General features: G+C 40.8%; 2 protein-coding genes across 2 annotated transcripts; both read left to right on the top strand.

Moving 5' to 3' along the window:
* The first annotated feature begins 127 nt into the window (after nucleotides 1-127).
* LOC124112927 lies at nucleotides 128-982 on the top strand. Its single transcript, XM_046473122.1, has 2 exons — nucleotides 128-324; nucleotides 769-982. Exons 1-2 carry the CDS (start codon nucleotides 188-190, stop codon nucleotides 980-982), a joined length of 351 nt encoding a protein of 116 aa, XP_046329078.1. The 5' UTR covers nucleotides 128-187.
* A 3,789-nt stretch (nucleotides 983-4,771) lies between these two features.
* On the top strand, nucleotides 4,772-25,394 carry LOC124112948 (hemicentin-2-like). The gene is made up of 14 exons (XM_046473157.2): nucleotides 4,772-4,901; nucleotides 8,271-8,528; nucleotides 8,639-8,923; nucleotides 11,616-11,873; nucleotides 12,619-12,903; nucleotides 13,726-13,989; nucleotides 15,132-15,428; nucleotides 17,081-17,377; nucleotides 19,669-19,773; nucleotides 20,278-20,367; nucleotides 21,679-21,777; nucleotides 22,313-22,390; nucleotides 22,953-23,051; nucleotides 23,996-25,394. The coding sequence occupies exons 1-14, from the start codon at nucleotides 4,829-4,831 to the stop codon at nucleotides 24,019-24,021; spliced, it is 2,514 nt and encodes an 837-aa protein (XP_046329113.2). The 5' UTR covers nucleotides 4,772-4,828; the 3' UTR covers nucleotides 24,022-25,394.
* The last annotated feature ends 1,884 nt before the right edge of the window (nucleotides 25,395-27,278 follow it).

Below are 27,278 nucleotides of genomic sequence, written 5' to 3'. Positions count from 1 at the left end.
GAACCTAGAAACCTTACTCTAAACGTATATGTTTCCTTATTCAGACTGAAGCATATTGTATACCATTATGTACAGTCATGTGTATATCTCGTTTGAAGTGGATCGGCGAAACATATATTTGTACATTAGCATTGTATGGAAGGAGATAGACAACTGAATCTGGAACTGCTGCAGAACATGAATTTACATGCTTGATTACAGGATCGCTCAAGCCCAGGACACATGCCCTTCAATAAAACCAGAACTATGGAGTTTTGTCCGATACACCGGAAAATGCTGGATTATCAGGAATGTCCAGGAGGTGCTCAACTTTACCATTTGCGGGTAAGAGACCATGTGGCGGTCCGTCAGTTGTTTGATTTTGATGATAGTACTACTACTACTACTACTACTACTACTACTACTACTACTACTACTACTACTACTACTACTACCACTACTACTACTACTACTACTACTACTACGACGACGACGACGACAACTACTACTACTTAGAATGTATGCAATACTACTTAGGATCTATGCAATACTTATGTTTTCTTTTATCGTGTTGTAGAGTTATACAGTGAATGTATTTTAGTATTTTAGTAGAGTTTGGTTTAACGATATCATTCAGTTTTAGTTCATCTCTGTTAACAATCTTTGAATTTTATTGGTTAAACAGACGGAACACAGTACAGTTTGTACTGTATACATGTAGCAAAATGGATGGTTTGAGGTAAAACCAAAAACAGCCAAGGTCTAAAGAGTTCAATCCTTTGATTCCAGATTTACGCATTGTCAGTCGTGTAACGACTTCTTCTCCGCCAGTAGTGGCACCAGCAAGAAATGTGTCCGCGAGTTCCAGTACTTCTCCGTGTGGGCTTTTTGTGAAGGTCTCCCTGCACAGAACCAGATCTCTAGGGAAAGGATCATCCTGCCAGTGTCTTGCAGCTGTAAGACCGTCCACTGCTACGCCAACGATTGGTGGTGGAGGAGATAGACCCAAAGTGTATAGCTCAGTGTATTATATTTGTCCAATTCATATAGTCGGTAGTTTTAGTTTCGAATATTTTGTGAACTATTTTCTGTGAAACATTTTCATATATAATATACAAAATGTCATGTCATAAATAAAGAATTGTTAATAAGCACATCATTGTTTGGTGTCTCCTGTTATTGAGTGAGTGAGTGAGTGAGTGAGTGGGTGATTGATTGATTGATTGATTGATTGATTGATTAAGTGAGTGAGTGAGTGAGTGAGTGAGTGAGTGAGTGAGTGAGTGAGTGAGTGAGTGAGTGAGTGAGTTACACTATATCGCGACGTGTTAGATTAATGTACAAGGCAAGTCCAAAGTGACTCATCATAGCCCCGGCAATCTAGGCCATTTTTGAACTCAACTTGGAACAAATTGCAACAGAATTTATTTCACCACATTTTTACAAGGTCCCGGAAACAACATACTAAAAGTCCCAAGCAATCCCAGTTTGGGAAATATGTCTAATTTGCATAATCCAATATTCAATGTATCTTCCATATTCAAACGCGGTTCAATGTTTTAATGGTAAGGTGAGGTGAAATGGGGTCGTCCAAGAGTATTTCACTTATATGGCGACGTGCATGCACGTGTGTGTGGGTGTGGCTGCTTGTTCTAGTCCGGACTGATGCCGATTTATAGTGCCAGCACACTGAGATACCATGCCGCAGTTTAACATGAATACCCAACTCATACACAGTATACTGACTCCGAGCCGACCAGTCCTTGTTTTAGCCCCTTAATGCCGAGCGCCAGACAGGGTAACAACAAGTACCATCTTTTAACGTCTTTTGGTATGACGCGGCCGGAGGTCGAACCCCGGACCTTCCGATCTACCACTAGACACGGAGGCGGTCAATGTTTTAATGAAAAAAGCATGTGTTGTATCAGTGATATTAACCAAACAGGTGAAACCCACGAACATGGGTATAGTGCTGACAATTTTGTTTTTATCATTATTAGGGTCATCATGTGAGCAGCGATATATATTTTTAGCTAAGGGTCGCAACCCTGTACAGGGAATTGCGGTATCTCAGACCGTTGGCCTCAAGTGCCCTCCTTATAATTACTTTATAAATGGAAATAGTATAACCTATATGTGAAGTGAAATGGGGTTTAACGTCGCGTTTAAGATAACTGCACTAATATAGCGAGCAATAATCTTAAGCTTGGACGCGACGTTGAACCCAATTTCACCTCACCTCACCTCGGGGCTACGATATATCTAAACATACCGAAGAGTTCATTTAGTTTATGCAATCCACACTCTTTTCACGATTACGTATTGTGGTAAGACATATAAGTTTATTAAACATTGGTTAGATACTTTTGATTAATTAACGCTTACTTTTTTTTCTTTGTAAATTCGCCATTCTCGAAAGTTGACGAACACGCTGTATTTTATACTGTCGTTGAGCAGGAAGAGTAGAAATTCACATCCTTTTAGGGCATAATAGTACTTAATTAGAGTGGATTTCTGTATCAACTATGTCATATCATTTCTTTCACGTTTTCTCTTACATCGCTTGTTAGCTTGGTGATAGACAGTGCCGCATCTTACTTGAACATGTTCATGTCAGCTTTAACAATATTAATACATTTGTTGTTGACAATATGTTTGAGAGAAAGAGGGAATGCCTGTACCGCGCCACGGGTTGGTGTCTTTAACATGTATCCGGATTGACAGATTGCTTCATGGAATGTCTTGGCGATGCGCACAGGGGTACTGTAAAAACAAACAAACGATTGAACACATAGCTCCACTTTCTAGTTTTCAAGTGATTTACTCCGAATTAATAATATGTAGGTATGATCGCCGATAATGAAATAATTAGCCAATAACACTTTGGCCCGTATTGGCCCGGCCCGGCCCGGCCCGACTTTAAGGCAATGCCACGATTGAACAGTTGGTTTTACCCCTGATTTTCGGGAGCAGTTTATCATTTAGGGTCGAGCGTTGCACTTGTTGAATGCGTATCAACCTACCTGAACCCGATGTATGTACAATAACTGTTCAATGACAATACATACTTGACAACCTTTTTGAAATCCTTCCTTTGCTTTTATGCATTATATGATGTGACGATGTATTGCGAATGAGTGAGTGAGTTTGAACAGCAGCTCAAGTGCATCACGGTTCGTCAGCTTGATGTGGGAGGAAAGCCCAAAGTAATGAAGATCATTGATGATCACCACTGTAGTGGAACGCACGGGTATGTTGCTGACTAACCTGCACATAACCAGAGCGAATCTGGTACTCGAACTCACGGACATCGGTTTCTGGCACCCTCTTGGCCTGGAGGGACAGGTCTGCACAGCGCATTGCGACCCCTGAAACGACTGGGCTACCAAGCCTCTCAACAGATATCTGTACATCCTCTATACTATAAATACTATTTGATATACATGCTTCTGGTATGATCGGAATCGTACAATGCACTCAGCTGTCAACAGAATCTTCTCATGATGATTAAGGAGACTGGTTTGCCACTTTCATTTGGTGGCTATTGGGCCCAAGGTCCACGTCACTGTAGTCATTTTAATGTCCGCCAAGGAGTCCTAGCCCTAGTTCCAATATGCCAGGAATGAATAAAATGGAGAGGCCATCGTAAGCTAGGAACCTTTATCTCAGGACACTAGTTACTGTGGACACGTTTACACCGGGTCCCTGCGGACTGTTGATGGGGTGTTATGCAGTACCCATTTCAAACCTTCACATTCACTACGGGCCAAACATACGTATTGCTAGTATTCGTTCTGTCACAGTAGATGAGCAGTAGTGATAACACAACGGGAAGTACACACATTGCGGATGGTAAGGGTCTATTTCCTGTTCGTGCTGGATCGTGATCTAAATTGGGATAAGCATATTGTGTTGTCAAGGGTATTTCAATTTGTCTCGGACATATAAATTAATAATGTATACTTCCTGGTTGTATTCACTGACATGTGATTTGACATCTAACATTTTGTACACAATGACCCAAGGCGGGCACATGGTCTCCGAAATAATGTCATGTATAGGTTTAAGTTACTCATTGTTCTACAACGGAAACCATGAGTATTAAAGGAACAAGACGCTTTACTTCAACAGTGAGTGAGAGAGGAATGGGGGTGAATACATATGCTCTGTGGTCTGTAAGAGTGCCACGATACGCCCAGGCTTGGTTGTATTGTTTCTTTTTCTTATCCATGAGGGTTCATGTTTTTCATGGCCAGGAAGTTTTATGACGTCTTAATTGTAACTAAAGCAATCGCTGTGCACATTTGCGTGCCAGAATTATCTCGTGGTTGGTTCGATTCCCATATTCGTCATGAGTATGGTTCTTGGTTTGTCAGCACCATACACATACTGGCGGGTTCCATCAATGAGTCTAATACTACAAGCTGCATTACATCAAGCTGACACACATAGAGAGAATAGTGACAGAAAGAGGGCGAGAGAAAAACTTAAGCTATGATAAATTATGCCCTACCCTTTACATGAGATATCTTAAAACGAAAGCAAATGTATATATATATATATATATATCTTAAAACGAAAGCATATATATATAGAAATAGAGAGAGAGAGAGAGAGAGAGAGAGAGAGAGAGAGAGAGAGAGAGAGAGAGAGAGAGAGCGACAGAGACAATAGAGAGAATAGTGACAGAAAGAGGGCGAGAGACATAAGTAGCAAGATTGAAATATACAAGGAAGTACTCGGGCAGAGATAAATATGTATATAAATATATCTCTCATCTGAAAGAACATCACCCATCAGCTGTAGGTTGACTGTGAATGCCAGGGATAACATTACAGTCTATTCCAAGATGGGGACGGCTTGGTTCATGTCTGTCAGTGTGGTGTTCCTTCTTTTTATTGGACAGTGTCATGGTGTTACAGGTAAGTCATTGTGTCCGCTCATAACAGAAACATCATTTTAGTGATTAGCATGACTGTCGGCATCTCCAATAGCAAGCATACCGTGTTGCTTAAAAATTCCTCAAACAAACGGTCATTGGTACTAGTATCACGATGATTATGATGATGATGATGATGATGATTATGTAAGGAATAAGTAATCTCATAAAGGGATGAAAGCAGGTTTTTTAGATTCACCTAGCTGGAGGTTCAGATTGATGCATCTCCATATCTATATACTAGTAAATATGGAGATTCAGCTAAGCTGTAAACAAAATGCTTGCTGTTGTGATAACCCCCTGTTGACGTAATAAGCGCCCAGGGCGCTCTCAAAATTAGACATAGGGGGCTCTTATTAGAATATTACTTTGGTGGAAAAAACAGAGTTGAAAGATAAATTTCGTGGTTTATGCTGACAGGCTGAAATGTTATATACGACACATATATCTTTCCAGAATTTAATTGCCCATAATTAAGGGTGCATATAACATACGAGTGCGTATTATACGCGAATAAATAAGTCTTGTGTACATTGATCAATCGGAAGGGGTGCTAATTGGGATTGTTCACTAGCCAATATATTAGCAAATATCACTGTGGGCGCTTCTTAGAGCGGGGTGCTTATTACGTCGAATACGGTATTTTTTATTCAATATAACATGTCATTTTCCCAGGATGAAGGAGGAAAGGGCTGTGTCGCTGTTATTTCATACCCCAAAAATAATGTTCAGAATGAAGGGGGAAACAGAACACTGAGGAGCTATGACACAGTGTAGAGACGAAGAATTTGAAGTAAATGCCCCCTCATAACGTAGAATTTATAGAATACTAAACTTTACTCCCGTATAGTACCAACTTTATGAAACGAGTGAATAGTTCTCTTATCTGACGAGGGAAATAAGTCAGATACCGGAACAGTTCACGAGTTTAATAAAATTGTTATTGCGCGGGAGCGAGTTTAGTATTTTATTTATTACTTGGGCGGGTGAAGCATAATTTGTGAAATTCTGTTGCTTGATACACAGGCGAAACATTGCCATGTGACGTCAGCCTAACAACAGGGTTGCTGGGGTCATCGAGTGTACATAAGCTCCTCTCGGTGATCTGTAACCTCTACACGCAAGGTCATTAAATAAGCCCAGGGATGTTGAGAGTTTTCAATAGATGTCAACAAAACTATTTCCGGCAGTACATAAGCACGCGCTTTGGCATTATCCCGAGCTGCCCCAATGTTTGGCTAATCAAAAAGTGTAATTTCTCAACTGTTTGGCACGTAGAGACAACTGGATGCTGTGGCGTGGCAGGCCTAAAAACGTCACCTAGACAAAATCGTCTCTTACCATTATTTGCACCACGCAATAGATTCAAATCTGCCCCTGTTATCAATAGAGAATTCCGTATAAGAACGGAGAAGCAAATTTCAACATCTACCGTTAAAAACCGGCTCTATGCAGCCCGCCCGAAAGCAAGACGCGTGACCCTTACAGCTTACCATATGCGGCAACGATTTGGGTAGGCTAGGCAACACCAGGGACGGGCTGTGCACCAATGGCGTGTCCATGTTAACAAATGAATCAAGGCTTTGCCGGCGATTCACAGATGGCAGAAAATGTTGTTGGCGACGTAGCGGCGAGCAGTATGCCAGAGCAACAAGTCTTGATCGTGATCGGTATGAGGGTGGTAGTGTCATGGTGTGGGGCGGTATCACATATGAACTGGTTATGGAATGAACACTTGACTGGCCAGCGATTACGTTGACGAACCCCCGTGAAGATTCCGGGGTTGAATAGGTCATCAACAACCCATGCTTGCCGTAAAAGGCGACTATGCTTGTCGTAAGAGGCGACTACATGTAACTGGATCGGGTGGTCAGGCTCGCTGACTTGGTTGATGCATGTCATCGATCCCAATTGCGTGGATCGATGCTCATGATATTAATCACTCGATTGTCTGGTCCAGACTCGAATATTTACATACCGCCGTCATATAGCTGGAATATTGCTGAGTGCGGCGTAAAACAACAAACCAACCAACAACCAAAGTTGATGAAATGTCGCGTCCTGTCATCGTTCCATGCGCTGGAATTATCGGCAGAAATGTTGAACTGAAAGATGGCAATGCCAGACCACATCGTGCCCAACGTGTCCCAGCTTGGGGTAACTCTTCAGGAGGATTGACAGGCAATATTAGGCAACCGTACACAACTCTATCACCAGTATGCCATCACGTGAGGTGGTGAAATGGGGTTTAACGTCGCGTCCATGTACGTGTGTGTATTTGTGTGACTGCCTGTACTAGTCCGGACTGATGCCGATTTATAGTGCTAGCTCACTGAGATACCATGCCGCAGTTTAACATGAATACCCAACTCAGACACAGTATACTGACTCCGAGCCGACCAGTCCTTGTTTTAGCCCCTTAATGCCGAGCGCCAGACAGGGTAACAACAAGTACCATATTTTAACTGTGCGTGTGTGCGTGTATTGATTCGTCAGTGAAACACGTCGTTTGTGGCCATCCTGTTTGATCAGAAGGATCCCAATGTCGTCATGTCAGGTGATCCCTGAGCACTGCGAATTCCCAGTCAAAATGAAAGATACAAAACGTCAACGCCAAGGAATAATATGTAAGCATGTCCTGTTCTATCGGAAACTCCAAAAAATCCAAAAAGTTTCACATTAAATAACTAAATGTTTGTTTGTGATTTAACGCCACATCCAGCAATATTTTAGCTTAATGACAGCCAGTTAAAAATCAAATCTGGACAAGACAATCCAGTGATTGATGTCATGACCAACGAGCCACGCCGTCGGAATACGATGCCACGATAGGAACCAAGTCACCGAGCCTGACCACCAGAAACATTAATGCGTGGGTTGCTGAGACAATAATTTGACACGCCGTGATATAACTGGAATACTGTTAACCAAACTCACTCACTCACTAGAATTCAGGCGACTCTCAGAAACTTACGACTGGCGTTGCGCTACAGTACGATCGCCCTGTAGAACGCGACCCTGCACTACAAAGTTTACAATCAGGTCACAATAACCTATGACGTAATTTGTGGAATTTTGTCAGCGAAACTACAAATGTATGCCTAGTGTTGCTTGGGTCATCGAGAGTGCATAAGCTCCTCTAAGTAATCTATCAGCTCCACACGCAATGTCGTTGAAAAAGCCAAGGGATGTTGAGAGCTTTCCATATTTGTTCGTGAAACGTGTTCCCGTAGTAGATAAGCAGGCGCTTTGGTATTAGACAATGTGTAATACAGCTGTATGTTTATTAAACGGGTGACCTCGTCACGGGCAAATAATAAATTATAATAATCCGCCACTTACATCATTACAGATATACCGACCATTGCTGGACTCCCGTCGATATACAAAGTGAAAGAAGAGTCTAGACTCAGGATAGACTGCAGTGCTTACACAGCACCAGGCAACCCTTCCACAACAAGGTACAAGTGGACGTACAGTGGTTCTACTGTCAGTACAGGGCCAATAGTTGACAGAAGCAGCATCAGAAGGAGTCAGGGGGGACAGTATACCTGTACTGCCAGCAACACAGAGGGTTCAGCATCTTCATCAGTCACTGTGGATATACAGTGTAAGTAAAGGTTGTAAACAAATTTGTTTCAATAAATATTATCTCGTTCTTCATTAGCAACACTGACTCATTTATTATACTAAGTACAATATTCCGCGATTATATAACAGATGCACCTACCATTGCTGCACTTCCGTCAATATTCAAAGTGAGCGAAACGTCTCATCTAAAGATAGACTGTAGTACTTACACAACACTGGGCAACCCTTCCACAACAAGCTACGGATGGACGTACGGTGGTTCTACTGTCAGTACCGGAGCAGTACTTGATAGAAGCAGCATCAGAAAGAGTCAGGCAGGACTGTACACCTGTACTGCCAGCAACACCCTGACACCAAGTGGAACGTCTCAACAACAAGGGAGAACATCAGCACAGGTTAATGTGGATGTCCAGTGTGAGTAGCTTGTGATTCGTATATGCATTGTTGCTTCATTTGTATATATATGTATTCATGTACTGTGGACTAAAACAAAACAGTACGAAGTATAGAATAGAAACCTGATTTCAAAGGCTGAGTTATATTCGAATGGATGTTTAAACTTAAATACATGCAGTTGATGGTTAACAAGTCCTTCATAAACTAAACTTCAAACAGCGCCAATCTACCCACCATGTTACAAGCAGCCCGACTTTCCCATCGGTTACTTAACTTCGATCCAATAGGCAACACTACTAGAAATGTTTCATGGGGTTGGGGTTAGGGTTGGGGATGATGTGTGGTGTGGTGTGGTGTGGTGTGGTGTGGTGTGGTGTGTGTGTGTGTGTGTCTGTGTGTGCGTGCGTGTGTGCGTGTGTGCGTGTGTTGATTCGTCAGTGAAACAAGTCGTGTTGTGGCCAACCTGTTTGATCAGAAGGCTCCCAATGTCGTCATGTCAGGTGAACCCTGAGCACTGCGAATTCCCAGACAAAATGAAAGATACAAAACGTCAACGCCAAGGAATAATATGTAAGCATGTCCTGTTCTATCGGAAACTCCAAAAAATCCAAAAAGTTTCATATTAAATAACTAAATGGTTGTTTGTGATTTAACGCCACATCAAGCAATATTTTAGCTTAATGACAGCCAGTTAAAAATCAAGTCTGGACAAGACAATCCAGTGATTGTTGTCATGACCAACGAGCCACGCCGTCGGAATACGATGCCACGATAGGAACCAAGTCATCGAGCCTGACCACCAGAAACATTAATGCGTGGGTTGCTGAGACAATAATTTGTCAGCTATTGAAAAACGATCCAGCTTCATTTATTTAGCACCTTTCTTCCGAATTATGTGTATCTTATTCAAAGAAGTTCGAAACAGAACACATCTGTTGCCTCGATAGTAATCCCGTTTGGTTGTATATGTCACAGCGCTAAGAAACGACAAGGTATACTATTAATCCACCTGTAGATATCGCGGCCTATATTATTCTCCTTTCGAAATTGTCCCTTCATGCTCGTTTCAACATGAGATGTACTGCTCCCAATGCTTCGCTCGCCCGTACCGAGGATTTAGAACCCTCCACGATGACAGTGTCACCATACGCGACACCAGAGGGACGGTGTATCAGATATTGGCTAAGAGAGGTATTGAATTGGAGGAAAAGATGAGCTTACAACACAAGTGAACTAGTTAGTTAGTTAGTTATTGAGATGCATTATTCCTCAAGGACTTCATCGTTGTAAATATGTTCCTGGAATATCATTTGTCATAAAATAAACATTACTAACGAAAATAAGAACAGTTATAAAAGAAGCAAAACCCTTTCCAAATTCATCAGAAATCTCTACCAAAAGCAGAGTCGATTGTACGATTCCGACTATATCACGAGCATGTGTATATGAATCACTATCAAATTGCATATGCATATACCAGGTGTTTTGGAAAAGGTGAGCGTATCCCGCCCCACAGGTGGCAATCGTTACAAACACATGCAGAGGCAAGTCAATTGTTCGCCAGAAGAAACGCGGGCAAATAGGGTAAAATTCAAAATAGGGAATTGCATCGGACATAATGTTTCTCATGTCAAACATAAATCAATGTAAGAAACTTTTGTAAGGAAATTTGTTTCTATAAATAGTATCTCGTTCTTCATCAGCAAGACAAACTCATACAATATGTATAGCATACAAAACGAGCTCCCGTGTACTATCAATTTTATGAAACGAGTTAATAGTTCTGGTATCTGACGAGCGAAATTACGTTGATACAAGAACTATCTACGAGTTTAATAAAATTGGTATCACACGGGAGCGAGTTTAGTATTATATTTATTACTGGCCATTCATACCTTTTTTTAGAATTGTACTGTCGTGTGTGAATAGATAGACACTTATAGGATCCACAGCATTATCCAATTGAGTTGAACACAATAATACTTAAAACATGTCCAAAGTTATTAATTTAATACAATACATCGACCCACCTTTAGAATTCAGGGGAGCACGGGTGGCTCAAGTCGTCTAAGGCGCCGCGATTCGCTGTGCAGAGTTGCGTCCCTTGGGCACGCCAGAAATCTATAATTGTGGGTTCGAATCCCGATTCGCCCCGATTATGTTTCGAGGTTTGTCAGCACCATACCTGTGCTCGTGGGTTTCACCGAATTGTTAAACGTCTGAGACCTGTATCACTTCGGGCTTTCCTCCCACATTAAGCTGACACGCCGTGATATAACTTGAATACTGTTAACCAAACTCACTCACTCACTAGAATTCAGGCGACTTTCAGAAACTTAAGACTGACGTTGCGCTACACTAAGATCGCCTTGTGGAACGCGACCCTGCACCACAAAGTTTACAATCAGGTCACAATTACCTATGACGTAATTTGTGGAATTTTGTCAGCGAAACTATGTCTAGTGTTGCTTGGGTCATCGAGAGTGCATAAGCTCCTCTAAGTGATCTATCATCTCCACACGCAATGTCGTTGAAAAAGCCAAGGGATGTTGAGAGCTTTCCATATTTGTTCGTGAAACGTGTTCCCGTAGTACATAAGCAGGCGCTTTGGTATTAGACAATGTGTAATACAGCTGTATGTTTATTAAACGGGTGATCTCGTCACGGGCAAATAATAAATTATAATAGTCCGCCACATACATCATTACAGATAGACCGACCATTGCTGGACTCCCGTCGATATACAAAGTGAAAGAAGAGTCTAGACTCAGGATAGACTGCAGTGCTTACACAGCACCAGGCAACCCTTCCACAACAAGGTACAAGTGGACGAACGGTGGTTCTACTGTCAGTACAAGGCCCATAGTTGACAGAAGCAGCATCAGAAGGAGTCAGGGGGGACAGTATACCTGTACTGCCAGCAACACAGAGGGTTCAGCATCTTCATCAGTCACTGTGGATATACAGTGTAAGTAAAGGTTGTAAACAAATTTGTTTCAATAAATATTATCTCGTTCTTCATTAGCAACACTGTTGCTTCATTTGTATATATATGTATTCATGTACTGTGGACTAAAACAAAACAGTACGAAGTATAGAATAGAAACCTGATTTCAAAGGCTGAGTTATATTCGAATGGATGTTTAAACTTAAATACATGCAGTTGATGGTTAACAAGTCCTTCATAAACTAAACTTCAAACAGCGCCAATCTACCCACCATGTTACAAGCAGCCCGACTTTCCCATGGGTTACTTAACTACGATCCAATAGACAATACTACTACAGTATACCGGTACTGCCAGCAACACACAGGGTTCAGCATCTTCATCAGTCGCTGTGGATATACATTGTAAGTAAAGGTTGTAAACAAATTTGTTTCAATAAAAAGTATCTCGTTCCTTTTCAGCAAGACCCGTGAAGATTCCGGGGTAGAATAGGTCTTCAGCAACCCAGGCTTGCCGTAAAAGGTGACCATGCTTCTCGTAAAAGGCGACTAACGGGATCGGGTGGTCAGGCTCGCTGACTTTGTTGATGCATGTCATCGATCTCAATTGCGTGGCTGGATGCTCATGATATTAATCACTGGATTGTCTGGTCCAGACTGGAATATTGCTGAGTGCGGCGTAAAACAACAAACCAAGCAACCAACCAACCTTTTCAGCAACACACGCTCAGATAATAAAATGTAATGTTCCACTTACGTTAATGCAGATGGACCTACGATTGTCGGACTCCCGTTAATACGCAAAGTGAAAGAAAGGACTCGTCTGAGGATAGACTGTAGTACTTACACAACACTGGGCAACCCTTCCACAACAAGCTACGGATGGACATACGGTGGTTCTACTGTCAGCACATGGGCAATACTTCGTACAAGAAGCATCAGAAGGAGTCAGGCAGGACTGTACACCTGTACTGCCAGCAACACCCTGACACCAAGTGGAACGTCTCAACAACAAGGGAGAACATCAGCACAGGTTAATGTGGATGTCCAGTGTGAGTAGCTTGTGATTCGTATATGCATTGTTGCTTCATGTGCATATATATGTGTGCATGCACCGGGCACATGAACCATATACAGTGCGAGGTATAGAATAGAAACCTGATTTCAAAGGCTGAGTTATATTCGAATAGATTCATAAAATGATGTTTAAACTTAAATACACGCAGTTAATGGTTAACGAGCTTTGCTACGATGACAGGGAGTCTGGATTTTTCTTTACAAATTAGAAAATCACTTCACAAAGTCCTTCATTAAATCAATTTCAAACAGATCACGTTCAGTAAACCCTTTGGGCTCTTTACGCCACGGCGCTCAGAAACGACACTGTATATTCATTACATACTTGTAGAGAGCGCGGCCTTTATTATTCTCCTTTCGGAATCGCCCCTCTTTGTTTTTTTCAACAACGATCTGGATATTAGACGTAGTATCCCGAATGCTTCGCTCACTCGCTGGGACCGAGGATTAAGAAGTCTCCACGATGACACCATGGACGACATCACAATTGCAATCACGTATTTGTGTTGATGTGTTGGTGTGCTTGAACTTGCCCGGACTTTCGGTTTTCAGTAGCAATATCACCGAACTATCGGCAACAGAAGCTTCATGTCAGTGTTAACACTATTTTATCATATTAATATAAAGAATTAGTATACTGAAGCACACATGGTCTGACATTGGATAAATATGAGGGAATGGAGACAAATCAATCACCCTGTCCTGTAATGTTGCCATCAAGGGGTTCATGCCAAGGCAACATGTAATGTGATGAGAACCCGAAAAGAAAACTGATTACATTACTTTGGTTATTGCAGACATAGACACACCTCGACTGACTTTTGAGGAGTATGAAGTTCAAGAGAACGATACAGTCACCCTGTCGTGTAATGTTTCCAGCAACCCTATTGTGATAATGACGGTGAGAAGACCTACCCGTGGCACTGTGCTGGTGGCGAAACGCGTCAATTCTCTCTCCCATACCATACAAAGGGCTCGGTGTTTAGATACTGGAACATACACTTGTTCAGCTACAAATACAGCTGGATATCACATCGCTACAAAGAAGCTAAATGTATTATGTGAGTATACATCATAAGGTCATCTTGTACAAACAAGTTCATTGCCAATTGAGGATTCAATTTATCCCGCGACTGTGATTACACTCATACCAATTGCGAAAGGACAGGTTGGGATAAGTGCCCCATCTAGCAGAGGAGTTTGAGGAAGGTTAAATAAGAGCAGCGTTACCATTATCATAAGAAATCTCTACGCAAAGCAGAATCGATTGTTCGACTATATCATAAGCATGTGTTTACGAATCACTATCAAATAGTGATGATATTAGGTGTCTTCGAAAAGGTTTGCCAACCCTGCCCCAAACATATGCAAAGGCAAGTCCATTGTTCACTTAAAAAACAACAACAAAGGAACATAAAATATGGTTAATGTCAAAACAGAACATTCTTCGGACATCATTGTTGTCTCGTGTGCGCCAAATTTGGAAATGTTCTCAACGTGTCTACAATAAAACTGTTTGAAATCTTTACCTTGACTATTGTAACCCTGATCAAACAACTTTTGAGAAAGAGTCGTCTGACGCTCTTTGAAATCTCTGTTGTACCCTTAAAAGTTGTGAGAAACAAGTCCTACATTTCTTTGCCATAGTCCATTTGACTGACAGCAAAATTCTGTTCGTTTTAACAATTGTACATATTTCACAAAATGGAGAGTTTCAACATGAGCAACTTGATCCCAGCTGATATACTTAGGAGATATAATTGAGAATAGTGAAGATATTTGGTGACAATTTCATCTTTGTTCTTAGCCATATCTCTGTATATAATGTTGTTAATAGATATTTTACAAGTCCAAGTTGTCAGTCACTTAACCAACTGAGATAAATTTCATAGATTTCTCCAAAAATGTCAACCGTAGTTGGCCCCAAAGGATCCTTGCAATACCTCATCCTTCATAATGTATCAAGGGGCGGTCGGGTAGCCTAGTGGTTAAAGCGTTCGCTCGTCACGCCGAAGACCCGGGTTCGATTCCCGACATGGGTACAATGTGTGAAGCCCATTTAAGATGTCCCCCGCCGTGATATCGCTGGAATATTGCTAAAAGCGGCGTTAAACCATACTCACTCACTCACTCATAATGTATCAACTTTTACCATTAATGATGATCTAGGGGACTTATGGAGAACTGTTGTTGGCTCCTGCAGGTCCTCCTCGCCACGACTACAGGAAGCAGCTGGACAGTGTGGTGATCAGTAACAGACAACGAGCAGCTTCTCTCGTGGCAGACATCATAGCCAACCCCAGGCCAAGCTTCACCTGGCACAGGTATGATGGGCAGGTGATGTCCTCTGTCAGCGGTGGAGCAGGCGCAGTCACCAGTACAGGCCTACAGTCAGCGTTGCAGATCAACATCACCTCAGATGTCGACTATGGAGACTACACTGTCGATGTGGAAAACAGTGAAGGCAGAGCGAGACTTACATACACTCTATCTGCTGCATGTGAGTTTATATCTTTGCATTGATTTTTGTATGTGTGTCAACAATATTCTAGCTATTTGACGGCGACCTGTAAATAATCGAGTCTGGACCAGAAAATCCAGTGCCAGCCATCGGGGCATGTTGACACGCCATCAACTTAGTCACCTGACCATCCGAACCATTAAGTCGGAACTTACGACCATTATAGGGATCAATTCTAACTCGGAATCCTCACGATTATCCTTTATTTGCAACAGAATATTCATAAAAATCGCCAAATACATGTATGCTTTGATCTAGTAAATGTCTTATCTTTGTATAGCTACAATTCGACGCTCAGGGGCCGACCATTTTATATTCCGGGGCATGGGGGCGGGATCTCTTCCCGTAATGCTCAGTTATGTTCTTTGGTTTTTACATTAAAAAAGTTTCCATGGACATGCTAGTCGCTACGAGAAATAATGTCTTCTGGGTCGAAAATGCGTTATTAATTGTCTTCGAGCAATGACCGACGACATTGTCTGTCTAAAACAAACTTCCCAGAGACACCCCTACCCACTCCTCCCCAAACCCAGGGTGTTATAAATGGGCTTTCTTGTTTTAAAAATTCGTTACAAAAGCACCACCACACGTCACCTGCGTACTTCGCTTATGGATAAAGAAAATATAATATCTTACACACAAAACTGTAATACATGTGAAAATACATATCATTATCTCATGGAATGTCCATTGTTTAGTCATCAGCGTGAAATTATGTTAAACAGCCTTAAAAATATTGTTCATAACATACCTGTTGATGTACACTTACTGATATACGGCAATGCAGATCACGTTGTTACAGAAAATGAAACTATATTTAAGGCAGTACAGCATTATATATGTACAACTAAAAGATTTGAGTAAAAAACTGTTCATTCAACAATGTATCTCTCTCAGGGAGAGGGCATTCTTAGTTGGAAGAACTTGTCCCCCAATCCCGTTCACTCCTTGTGAATAAATATGTTTGAATAAAAAAATCAATAAATGGGCAGTCCCTGACACAAGTACCTGCACACCCAATAGCATACATACCACTTCACCTTTGACATGGATATGAATACTATTAGTTTCTTTCCATGATGTGAGTATATGTTGATTTTGCACGTATCAGGCAACGTTTTTATGATATAATGTTCATACCTTCTATCCGCCTCAATATAAAAAATAGAGGATAATTTAGACAGGAAATTCTTTTTTACCATTGAAAGGGATATTTGACTTAGATTGTAGTGATTTTCACTTTTATTGCTCATATGGTAATATGGTAAGACAAAAGACAACCGAGAATACCTGTAAGATTGCTGATGCGGCGTTAAACAGTTATCACTCACTCACTCAATGACATATCTGATTATCCCTATCAAAGGCTGAGTAGTATATATAGCACTGTTTACAGTGTACTGAGTCGATGCAATGTTTCGTTACATTCACCAAAAACTGTTTTCGTTTATTCATTGATACATGTATACATTTATACATCTATACATTGAAAAAGATACCAAGAACCCAACTACTTATAATTTGTACAGTTGAAATGAACACTTTCTGTCCACCACATCAATACGACAGCATGGAACGACGTCATATCCAGGATAAAAAGGTTTTCATTGTTGTCTGTATTGTGTTCACAGCACCACCCTCTGCACCTTCACAAGTCCAAGCGTCAGCAGTAGGTGACACATCGGTGTCACTGCAGTGGGTCTCAGGCTACAATGGTGGGGCAAACCAAACATTCACGATGCTGTACAAGTCAGATCTACACTACCATTGGGCAATATGGAGAGATGACATCACAGACCCAGGAAGAGGAACACAGGTCAAGGAAGCCATCCTTTTGCTGACACCGACCTTGGCCTACCAGTTCCATCTATACGGCGTCAATGTCTACGGTGAAGGGGAAGGCGTCACCATAAATACAACTACATTATGTATGTAATGTTAAAACCTTCAAGTTCTAAGATAGGGCAGTGGGATAGTCACGCTGAAAACTTTGGGGCGATTAACTCTTCAAGTTCTATGGTCTGTTATTTTTGGGAGGGTCATTGGGATAGTCTGGTTTAAGTGTTGGCTCGTCACGCTGAAGACCCGGATTCGATTAACTCTTCAAGTTCTACCGAGGGGCAGTGGGGTAGTCTGGTGGTTAAAGGGATGGTTCGTCATGCTGAAGACCTGGTTTCGATTGTCAAAAAGGGTACAATGTGTGAAGCCATTTCTGGTTTCCCCGCCACGATATTAATGGAATATTGCTGCAAGCGGTGCAAACACCCATTTCAGCCAAGTTCAGTTATCAATATTTATGAATATGTCACAAGTACAGATCTAAACTCTATTGGTACACTTGTATATCTGAGTGATTAATAGACGTTTGTCAGGTATGTTCAACGTGTAATGTATTGATGGACCACGTGCTAGTACTTAGATGAGTGGTAACTGTCAGTAACAGGTACTGCCACTGAATTGATAGAGGTGGTATAAACTGTTTTATTATTCATTCGTTGGAGATATCACTGTTTAATAAACACACGGCTGTATTACATTGTGTATTAGTCACGTGCGGGCGGGATTATTCTTGGTCATCAGCTGATCATTCAAATTGAGGCGTCGGTATCACATTGCAACCAGACGGATAATCTACTCTTGATTGAATGTTGTATTTTTCAACATAGAATTGAGATAATGTGGAAAGTTTAAGTGACTAGCAACATAATTACTGTACTCTTCTATCGCTTGATAGTAAACTGATTGATACGTTCTGGACCTCACATAGAAGGAATTGTGTAATAATGAAATCTTTTGTTATGGACAGTACATGATATCACAGAAGCATATCCACAAAATCTTGATTCAACTGAGCAATCAGATTTACTGTGACAATTCAGTAAAATAAGTAGGGGTCTGTGACCTTTGGAACATAGAAAAACTTGGGGAACGTTCAGTGATCAGGTACTTGCAAAAAAAGGCTTTAACATCACTAACCAGCCACAGGGCAGGGGGAAGCCTTGTGATTAAAGCGTTGGCTCGTCAAGGCGAAGGCCCAGGTTCGATTCCCCACTTTGGTATAAAGTGTGAAGCCCATTTCTGGTGTTCCCCGCCATGATGTTACCTGACTATTGCTATAACGACGTAAAACCTCACTCACGTTCTTTCTTACTCATCCTGGGTGGCCTTCTAGCTTTGGAGCTGATCAAGAAAGATTTTGTGCAACGATTTATCAGTGGGTTCACCACTTCAAAACAGTGATGGTATTTGACATAACCACTACCACCAAAGACTGTCCCATCTATTTCAAAGGTTATGGCCTCCTTTTTCTGGGATGCTGAGGGTGACACCATGGTGGACCATCTTCCAAAATGCCAGACATTAAACGGAGTATATTATGCTGCACATTTGAAGCAATTATAGGATGAGACATGGGAAGTTGGGAAAAGGTGTGCTGTTCCATCAGGACAAAGCTTCCGTGCATAAATCAGTCATTCCCAATGGTTACAATCCACGAGTATGCCTTTGAACTCATTCACCACCATCAGCACTCATCTGGCTCCGTCCGACTTGCTTCCATCTGTTCCCAAACATGAAGAAAGCTCTAGCCAGAACCAATTTCGACTTGAAAGATGACATCATATTAGATCTGGAGAACGTTTTGGACAGCCAAGAGAAGGACTTCTAGGACACCACACTAAAATCCTTCCAACATCGTTTGCAAAAAAGTATCAATGTGGAACAGGATTATGTAGAAAAATAAATCATGTTTAGGTCACTTATTTCGATGTGAGGCTCAGAACATATTAATCACCCCTCGTAAATTTTGAAACGCACTCATAATAGAATGGTATGTAATGGGGCCTTTAGTAATCTATATTTTTATTAATGGATGAACTATAGAACTAAATGGTTCTGTTCTTAAGGTAATCCTCTCCTTTGTTAAATATAGTTACATATATTTCAACAGAACTAACACATTGCGATGTCGGTGTCAGTAATGGTCAACAAATAAGGATCTTATGGTTTCAACGGATGACATGGTTCATTATCTGTTATGGCACCCTGACAGCATAGATCACTTTTTGTGCTGTCAACCACTGGTATACCCTGCTTGGCTCCATTATTCAATAGTCACCATGTAATTGATGTAATATTGCTGACTTCAGCCTAATACGACATTCAATAATGCACTGGACACAGCAGCACCAGAACATTTGCTCCCAATTTCATGTTTTAGCATCCGGTAAATATGAATTAGCAGTTGGCCTTGGAACTTCAAATGGAGCCTTCATGGTCATCACCATTCTGGTCATTGGTTACTTCGTACGAAGACGGACTTCAGGTACTTCAATACTTTGTTTCATATTCTCAAAAAACTACTGAATGTCAATAAAACTGACAGTACCTGTATCTACATGAAAAGGAGACTTTCCCCCTTATAACCAGTTAGAAACACACGTGACGATTCACCGTATCCCAGTTATGTGGATCGATGTACATGATGGCAATCAAAGGATTATCTGTTCAAGACTCGATTATTTACAGACTGCCGTCATGAAGCAAGAATGTTAATATGTGGTGTCAAACGGCAAAGAAAGCAAATCTCTATGAAAGGCAAGATATCCAATCCCTTCCGACGTCAAGAAAATCTCCACCTTTGATCCTTTTCATGAGATTTCACAATGCCAAGTCTGAGGTACTCCATGTGGCACTAATGGCGACATGATTAACAGAACTACCATGTCAGGGCCATCCCCATAGTGACCGACCTGGTGACAACATCTTAAGTATTTTCTAAATGTTGATTAACCAATGTGTTTTACTTATTTTAATTTACTTTTCATAGGAAAAGGTGAGATCACCAACACACATGCTGACGGAGCATGTGACAATATGTACACAGATCCAGTTGTACAGATGCATTGTCAGGTTACTGGTAAGATATTTTCGTCACCCATTTCCATGTGTACTTGTAACCAGAGAGAGATGTAATCGTGTTTGAAATACCTCTTGATTCCAAAACCTGTAGAGATGTCCAGTCCTCTTTTGTATCTGGTTCTAATCTCCATAGTGCATAGTGCATATTAACCATTATCCTTGATACAATCTAGGAAACCAAACGTGATGCCCATTTCTAACCAACCCCCCCCCCCCCCCCCCCCCCTCTAAGATTTTGCTTGGAAATTGCTAAAAGCAGCATAAAAACACACTCATTTACTCAAAATCAAAACAACGGAATATGGAAAAGGTTTTATCTGGTATCGTCCAATCATTATCAAATGGCCAGCTGGTTTTTATAGGGGCTGAGATTGTTTTCTTCTTAAAAGAGAGCTGAATTTTATGTATGGAACATTTGATATTCAAAATGGACCAAATGTTAAATTGTTCTCACTGTTCACTAAAATATAATAACTGTTCAGATGTGTTATTTTAAAACAGCACAATGAAAATAGCACTAATGGTTAGAGGGAATATGCTGAATGTTTGGTGTATACATTAAACAGAAAAAAGGAGCTATAATTTCCGTGCACTTTGGAAACATATTGAAACAATTAGGTATTTGAATAAATGAAGTTTTAAAGAAACCTATTGAAGTAGTTTGCACTATAACAATACCCCTGAACGTCGTGGAACTTTTGCCCTCAAAAGCGTTTTAAAAAAAGTGACAATATTGAAAGCACAAGTATACAGTAAAATGCATTTCCCCAATCACAAAGATCAGTACTCACATCATCACAAAATAATAACAGGTGACGCACAAGCAAAACGCAGCCATTAGGAAAGAAAGTTCCAGACAGGTGCAAGAAATGTTAAACCGATATCATTCAGCCCAGTTCTTCTGAATGGCACTCTCCCGTTGTCATGATTAAAAAACAGGATAGCTCCCGTAGATCATAGACGCCTTAATGCATTTACCAAGCGTATATTTCCCTTCTACCACGTTTTGAAAATGTTTTGATGAGGATGGCCATATTGCAGTCAAGACTTTTAATTGAGGCTGAGTTGTTTTTTTCCAGCAGATGAAGTTTTATATTGACATCACCCCCAACTTTTAATTGAGGCTGAGTTTTTTTTCCAGCAGATGGAGTTTTATATTTACATCACCCCAAGACATAAACGTGCTGTTCCCTTTTGGCAAACAAATCTAAAAATATTATGCCATTTTATGGTCATATTTACAGGGAGACAATTAACTATTTATCATGTCAGCGATTATGTTTTATTTGCCACTTTTTAACATTTGCAGAATTGGAGTGTGTATATGAACCAGTTGAAACAGAGAGAATGCAATCGGCGGAGGCTGCAGAAGAAGAGTTGTATTGCAACACAGCTGAACCGTTCAAAGGTGACTCATGCCCCTGTGTCATGTATTAATGCGATCACGAGAATCGACAGAATATTCATCGATTTGATACTAAAATGGAGTTCGTGGATTTATTTCACTTCAACCAATAATGTGTATTTGTGGGTTTGAACTTATTTATGAACTTCTTCATGAAACGCAATCACTCACGTGTGGCTGATATTAAGTCTTTTTTCAAGATGTATATTCGGGATACATGATTGCTCCAAATACTCTCAGTAAAGAGCCCATGGGGATTCTGGTTAACAATATACGTCCCCACAAACAAAAACTTTTGACAGGCGACTGAACGAATCGAGTGGTAAGACTCGGTGACTTACTTGATTACATGTCATCGTATCTGAATTCCGTGTATCAATGCTCATGATGTCCATCTCTGGATTGTCTGGCTCAGACTCGATTGTTTTTACAGATCGAGATCATATATCTGGAATATATGTCAAACATGCTCCAAATAGTAATTATACAGTGTGTTTCGCTTTTTCAATTATTTTCAAATTTATTTTTCTTGTGAAAGGTGAGAAAACCAAAACACATTCTGACAAAGTATGTAACAGTGGGTACACAGATCGAGCTACACATCATCAGGTTTCTGGTAAGATTGTTTTCATCACCCACTGACATGTGTCTTTGGCAAAACCAGAGAGAGATGTAATAGTGTTTGAAAAAGTAAGAAATACCCTTTGTAATATGTAAAGGACCCGTGAAGATCCGGGGTAGAATAACTCTTCAGCAACCCATGCTTGCTGTGAAAGGCGACTATGATTGTCGTAAGCTTAGGAGGCGACTAACGGGATCGGGTGATCAGGCTCGCTTACTTGGTTGATGCATGTTATCGGTCCCAATTGCGTCGATCGTCTGGATTGTCTGGTCCAGACTCGATTATTTACAGACCGCCGTTATATAGCTGGAATATTGAGTGCGGCGTTAAATAACAAAACAAACAACCATATAATATGTAACGGAAGCCTCAAGATGAAAGCTGAACGAATCGATGAGTGGTTGAGTGCTAATAAGGCCGGTTTCAACGGATATTCAGTTATAACACTGCGCGCAAGCTTAATTTTGGAAGTAGTTTAAAAAGTAGGTGTTCGCAAATAAACGATAATAGTTATAATTTTGACCACGTTATATTTGTCTCTTTTTAACATTTGCAGAATTGGAGCGTGTCTATGTCCAATTTGAAATGGGGAGAATGCAATCGGCGGAGGATGCAGAAGAAGAGGTCTATTGCAACACAGCTGAACTGAACAATGGTAACTATATTATTATAGAATGGATATCTGTATCTATGCAATGATGTTATCACCAAACTACTTTTGATACATTCCTCATTGCGATGCACACGTGATGAATACAATAACGCCTCCCAATAGGTTTTCGGTCAACAATGGCTACATGTAAAATAAACAACGTGGTGCCACCAGAGTTGATGACCGTTGGGTAATCCCTGCATGCAGCTGGTAATAATATACGTTGTTGGCTAAGTTTTTATGCTGGCAATCGCCCTGCAAATGTACTCACTCAAGACCCTAAGAACACACTCGTAGCCATACATACATTATCATGGGCTGGGTTATGAAATTCGTGTAGTGGATCTTCAAATCAAATGTCAGTTTTCAGGAAGAGTGCACGCTTTATTTACGGTGACACTATCAATATAACGTTAATCAAGTTACAATACCTCGTCTTAAGTGCAGGCTTACAGGACTTCGGTTCTGATAGCGATCTTAAATGTAGTTTTCACCCTTCTGACAGACGTTGACTATTGCAAGCTGGGACACTAGCAGTGTCTCGAAAATGTGTTGCGCTGTTCAGTTAAAGTACTGAATGCAATTCTTATCATATGGTACATGTACATGCTATGATTTTGTAAGGTAAACAATAATAATAAATTCGTTTTCCGCTGCTGGCTGATCAAATCCTTACCAAACAAATATGGCTGTTTACTGCAGTGAAACGTAAAAATAATGTATTCATATGAAGTTTCACACAGCAACTCCTGTCAGTGTAAATACGACTTTGAATTAAAATATTCTAAGTGTAATGATGAGATAGTATGACATGATATGCCAAAGAGATAATTTTACTTCGTGCCTTTCCGTTCCATAAATATCACACAGAAGGACTAAAACCACAAAGAGACTCGCGAAGTACCATTTGTTAAAGATATTTACTTTTTTTCTTCTTTTCTTTACAGAATCCCTTTACATGAACACACTGTGAAGAAAAACATACAACCGACAGAATACTGATCATAGGGGATGCTGATTTCATCAGATTTATTTTGCATGAACTTCTAAAAAAGATATTCTATGTGCTTTTATATATTCACCTTCTTATGTAGCTGTTGATACTATGTCATTTAGAAGATATATAGTTACAGATGTTGAAATATACGACCTTATAATGGCGATGTTTTATGCTTTACTCATATCTACGGCACATTCAATGGCATTCGGCAGGCACTTTGTCCTGATGTGAGTACTGTGTACAAGACATTATGAAGGACAATGCACGCACCACAAAAACACAACATCTGAACCAAAAAACGTGAAAATATATCACTATAACAGTCTTGAGATTGTAACTCCTGGACACATCCTGGGTGAACTCAGGCTACATAACGTCCTGCTTGACTGCACCACTGCACAACACCTTCCTGGGCTACTGCTCCACATTGCCTCCCAGGCCAGTGTACTGCTGCAACACTTGGTTTCCGGGTGTTGATGAAGGAGATAGGTATTATGTGTTTCCGGATTTGCCGGTGTTATTGAGTATTCAATGCCTGGATGACTGAGTATTCCATCTTGTCACTGCTTCTGTAGATCGGTAAATCTTTATCTAGAAGAATGGCTGTTCGGCTAAATACTTGGTTGTTAATTTCAATGATACTGATATGTTTTACTTCCTGTTTCTAATACAACTGAGTTTGAAGGCTATCAGCATGAAGGGTGTCAATGTTTGCGTTCGAGGTTACTGAACAATGCTCCTATGCAGTAGTCACGAAATCAGTATTTCAAAGCTCGAAAGACAGAGCCATGTATGGTTCTGGACAATTCAATCGGGTGCGTGAGGGTTCTCGAGTTGCCCGGACAAAGTACCCGGAAAAACCAGTGGGTCAAAGTGAAAGTTGTAGTGGCAGTCAGTAAAGTTATACTCATAACCAAAACCTCGTGGATTGTGGTCTGATTTATCATACTGGGATATTTTAAAAGCACAACCTACAAAATTCCCTCAACAGTGGCCTCTTCAGTGCTAAATAAAGATTGAAAATACATCAGTCAATCAAAGATGAAGGTAACTTTATACATCAGAGTTCTTGAGAATTAGTTCATGTTTTGTTCTTAGACTAACATTTCAACCATCGATTGTGTTCACATGTAGACTCAAACTGGTATATTAAAAAAATGTATACCGACAACAACAACTGTATTAGAAACAACAAACTCGGTAGAGACTCTTGTCTCCCATCCTTTGTTTGGTATGATTATGTCTTATAATTATTTTAGGATGGAAGGTACAGTTACCAAATAAAATATTCTGAAATATCAAATCATTATGACCATATTTCATAATCTATTTTTTAAAGTAATCCTCCTTACATTAAAGAGAACTATTTAAAGAATATAGTACTTAAAGACATTGCAACAAACCGAATAATCAGGGGGGAGACTTTATACTGAGGGGGGGGGGCGAAATATATCCGCCCGGGGGAGATTTTATTTCAGTACCGGTATAAAATCTCCGGGGGGAGAATTTGTACGGGGGAGAGTTTATACCGGGACACCGGCACTATGTGCACATCATTGTGTAGCAGTTTAATTATTTTATTATTCTCACTGATCATTGTACTCGATAAGATCATAAATGTATGTAATATATCTGAGCATGTTCAATAAAAGTGATAAAACCATTTTCATATTCATTAGAAATCTCTTTCAAAGTCAGAATGAATTGTTCGATTCCGACTATATCATGAGCAATTGTTTATGAATCACTATCAAATAGTGATGATACCAGGTGTTCGCGAAAAGGTTAGACACGTTTACTTCTCATTCCAATATCATATCCTAAGTATATACTTACAACGATATTATCCAACATCTTGTTACGTCCGCTGCGCCCATCCGTCTACTCTTCAGCTTCCGTTGCTTTGTTTGTTGTTTTACGCCACACTCAGCAATTTTCCAATTATATGACGGCGGTCTAAATAATCGAGTCGGGACCAGACAATCCAGTGATTGATGTCATGATCACCGATCCATGCACTTGGGATCGATGACATGCTTCAACCAAGTCAGCGAGCCTGACTACCCGATCCCGTTAGTCGCTTCTTACAACAAGCAAACTCGCCTTTTACGGCAAGCATGGGTTGCTCAAGACCTATTCTACCCCGGAACGTCAGCTTCCGGTGGCGAGCGGGTAGCCTAGTGGTTAAAGCGTTCGCTCGTCACGCCGAAGACCCGGGTTCGATTCCCGACATAGGTTCAATGTGTGAAGCCCATTTCTGGTGTCCCCCACCGTGACATTGCTGGATTAATGCTAAAAACGGCGTAAAACCATACTCACTCATTCACTTCAGCTTCCGTCCAATAGATTGGAAAGTCAAATACTGCCGATACCATTGTCAACTTGTAAATCAGGAATATAATTATCCGGTAAAATTATGTATTTGGTGATTTGAATCGCAAAAGTAAGAGCATATTTCTGTATTTGCCTTTCTCGATGTGTGCAAATCTCTTGCATGCATCGTTAAACATTTTATTCCATTGCATTGTGACGATGCTCGTCTGAGAATATTATGACAACTGACATTTGACAGATCACAGAAACCAGGACAGCAATGTGTCAATTCCTGAGCCAACTTTCTCAAAAGGCTCCCATTGCTTCACGAGGCGCAATTTGAATTCCTGTACGACTCTTCGGTCTTTGCATCTCCAACTGGAACATGATGCCCCTAGTCTTTCAAGGTGATCATGTAATACCAAACGGATGCATGTTTCGTCATATGCGGACTTCTCACACAGCTAAAGGGAACTGCCACATATGTATCCATTTATCGTTCTGGTGCGGCAGTTTCTGTTGTAGCGTCTTCGCTACCATCTTCTGCTCTGTCCACTGACCTCCGTCTTGCGCTCACATCCTCGACAGCCTCAATAGGTTGTACCGTTGTTTTTATAGTCTAAGTCATAAGGACCTACCAGTAGAAGGGCTTTAAGCAACAAACAAACAAACCAGCCAACCAGCTCAATGTGGTGGACGTTGAACATGATGAGGGGAAACCAGAGATTCGAATCTGGTATCATTGGATCCTGGTACGACTAAGAGACTCACTCACTACGCAGGACATTGCTGCACCTGAGGCAACTCCGCCGCCTGTGTCTCCCACTAAGATAGCACTAAATCCTTATTGTTTATTACTCGTGGTGAGGAGCTCTTAGAGTGGCCGTTTTATACACACGAGGAACAGATTCGTCACA

Source organism: Haliotis rufescens, unplaced genomic scaffold, assembly GCF_023055435.1.
Source record: "Haliotis rufescens isolate VD_foot unplaced genomic scaffold, xgHalRufe1.0.p SCAF_7, whole genome shotgun sequence".
NCBI classification, from domain to species: domain Eukaryota; kingdom Metazoa; phylum Mollusca; class Gastropoda; order Lepetellida; family Haliotidae; genus Haliotis; species Haliotis rufescens.
The sequence above is the reverse complement of the archived record's forward strand: the minus strand, read 5'-3'. Positions and strand labels throughout refer to the sequence as shown.

What these genes read in the sequence shown, in the direction of transcription:
- LOC124112927 (XM_046473122.1), top strand. Translation starts at nt 188, where the DNA reads ATGCTTGATTACAGGATCGCTCAAGCCCAGGACACATGCCCTTCAATA. An exon ending in CTCAACTTTACCATTTGCGG is followed by an intron (nt 325 to 768) that starts GTAAGAGACCAT and finishes CTTTGATTCCAG; the next exon opens with ATTTACGCATTGTCAGTCGT.
- LOC124112948 (XM_046473157.2), top strand. Translation starts at nt 4,829, where the DNA reads ATGGGGACGGCTTGGTTCATGTCTGTCAGTGTGGTGTTCCTTCTTTTT. An exon ending in GGTTAATGTGGATGTCCAGT is followed by an intron (nt 8,924 to 11,615) that starts GTGAGTAGCTTG and finishes ACATCATTACAG; the next exon opens with ATAGACCGACCATTGCTGGA. An exon ending in AGTCACTGTGGATATACAGT is followed by an intron (nt 11,874 to 12,618) that starts GTAAGTAAAGGT and finishes ACGTTAATGCAG; the next exon opens with ATGGACCTACGATTGTCGGA.